Source organism: Numida meleagris, unplaced genomic scaffold (assembly GCF_002078875.1).
Source record: "Numida meleagris isolate 19003 breed g44 Domestic line unplaced genomic scaffold, NumMel1.0 unplaced_Scaffold941, whole genome shotgun sequence".
In the NCBI taxonomy this organism is placed as follows: Eukaryota; Metazoa; Chordata; class Aves; order Galliformes; family Numididae; genus Numida; species Numida meleagris.
In genome coordinates, this window is record NW_018365156.1 from 4,722 (window position 1) to 7,057 (window position 2,336).

The following is a 2,336-nucleotide window of genomic DNA, read 5'->3' on the forward strand; positions in this document are numbered from 1 at the left end:
AGCTGGGGACCGCGCAGGGGGGGAAGGTGGGGGCCATGGGCGAGCACTCACCCTCGGCCACGGGGTACGCGGCGTAGAATTCGCGGCGACGCTTCATCTCATCTGCGAGAGAGAGGGGGGTGTGAAGGGAGGGGAGGGCGGGGGAGGGGCACAGCCGGGGGTTCCGCACCGCTCCGCACCTGTGAACAGCCCCGGGACGAGCTTGTACACCACGTCCTGCAGCGTTCTGTCTGACCTGCGGGGAGAGGAAACGAGAAACGGCGGTGGGAGCGGCGTTTCCATCTCCCCCACCCCAATTCCCCATCCCTCCTCACCTTCCCCCCCCCGCGTCCCATCTCCTCCCACGTCCCAGCCCCACATCTCCCTCGGTGAGGGGGGGGGGCCCGCCCTCACCTGATGCTGAGGAGGGGTCTGGTTTTGTGCACCTGGGCGTCGCACATGGGGCAGTACTTATTGGCCTCCAGGTAGCGCACGATGCAGGTTTTGCAGACTGCGGGGAGAGACGCAGCGCCCCACTGAGTGGGGCAGCACCCTGTGCCCCCTCCCCTTCCCCCTCCCCGCCCCACGGCAGCCCCACGGAGTGGGGCACCCGGGCCCACTCACAGGAGTGCAGGCACTCCACGATGGTGGCGGCGTCGATGAAATACCCCCCGCACAGCGCGCACATCAGGTGCGGGTTCAGCTCGGTGATCTTTATCCGGGTGGTCCTGTGCATGTTGCAGCAGCTCCGCCCTGAGGGGGGGGGGTAGGGGGGGGAACGACACGCGGGGCGGCCGCTCAGTGCCAAACCGGGACCTCCAGCACACGGCCCCGGCACCCACACCGCACCACCCCCCCCCCCCTCGTCGCCCTGCTCCCCTGCATCAGGACTGCATCCCCGAGCACATCCCCAGCCCCCTTCTGCCTGCAGCTGCCCGGGCTGCACACGCACACGTGCACACACGAGTGCACGCACTCACATGCACGAGTGCTTTGGTTTTGTTGGATGGAAGAGGCGCTTCAGCCTTCTCCACCTCTCGGTTTCTATAGAAACTCCGGAGTCCGCGGCCGGGCACTGTGGGCACCTGTGCACAGTGGGGTGTGCACGGATGGGCGTGCACAGGGGTGTGTGCAGAGAGGAGTGCATGGATGGGTGTGCATGGGTGGGCGTGCAGGGGTGGGCGTGCACAGGGCTGTATGCAGGGGAGAGTGCACGGAGGGGTGTGCACGGAGGGGTGTGCAGGGCCAGGTGTGTGCGGGTCGGAGCCGTGCGGGCAGTGTCCCCCAGCACCACGAGGGACGCCCGCTCCATCCGTGCCGCTTTCGGAGCCAGGGCCCAAAATCACCGCAGTTTTATGGTTTCCATGGCAACCCCCACTCTCAGCAGCCCGAGCATGGCTGCACCCACCCGAAGGGCGCGGACACGGGCAACAACCGCTGCTGCTCGCGGGCAGCACGGGGGGTGCACGGGGCGCGTGCACGGGGGGCGTGCACGGGGTTTGCACAGGGTGCGTAGGGGGTGCGCACTGGGATGTGCACGGGGTGTGCAGAGGGGGTGCGATGGAGCTGCGCGTGTGCACACAACGGGGACCCCCCCCTCCCCGCCCCATTCCGACACCGCCCCCTCCCCGCGCTGTCCCGCGGGTATTTCCCCTTTGCGTTCCCCGGGGGGGCGGGGGCAGCAGGGGCTGCGCTCATAGCCCCCCCCGCCCCCCTCCCCCAGCAGGAGCTCCCCGGGCCGGGGGGCAGCGGCACGCTGCGGGTCTCCCGGGGGGGGGCACTGAGCCACCGGCGCAAACCGGTTCCGCTGCGCCCGGTGCGTTATAACGAACAGCCGCGGTTTCCTTCGGGGGGCGAACGCAACCGGACCCCCCTGGGCGTCACACGGCGACGTGCCGCGGGCCCGGGGGGGGGGGCCTGTCCCGGAGCCCTCTCCCCAAATCCCCAGAGCAGGGGGGGGGAGAGGGGGGGCGGGAAGGGCGTCTCAAAGTCACCGCTCGCTCGGGGCCGCACGGACGCATCGGGACGGGGCACGCGGCGAACCGACCCCCCCCGGCGGGACCCCCCCGCCCCCGCGTGTGTCCCCGCGCCCCGGCGATGGGTGACACTGCACCGGGGCACGGGCACGCGCGTGAACGGAGCGGGTCACACCCCCCCCCGCCCGCGGTGACACCCCCCGCCCGGACACGCGCGGGACACGGACACGCGCGACCCCGCGCTCCCCCCGTTCGCAGCCCCCGGGGGGGGGCACACGCACACGCACACGCTCTGGCGGGGGTGGGGGGGGGCCGGGCAGCTCAGGAGGGGATCGTTGCCCCCCCGCTGCCCGCACCCTTTGTACCGAGTCCGCCTGCCCC

General features: G+C 71.5%; 1 protein-coding gene across 1 annotated transcript; it reads right to left on the bottom strand.

The window, feature by feature from the left end:
* Positions 1–3: 3 nt before the first annotated feature.
* On the bottom strand, positions 4–1,911 carry LOC110392081 (polycomb group RING finger protein 2-like; the record flags this gene model as incomplete). The annotated part of the gene is made up of 4 exons (XM_021384037.1): positions 604–1,911; positions 394–490; positions 180–235; positions 4–102 (listed from the first exon to the last, which is right to left on the bottom strand). Coding segments are annotated over exons 1-4 (364 nt in total), but the record flags the coding sequence as incomplete, so codon positions are not given.
* Positions 1,912–2,336: the final 425 nt, after the last annotated feature.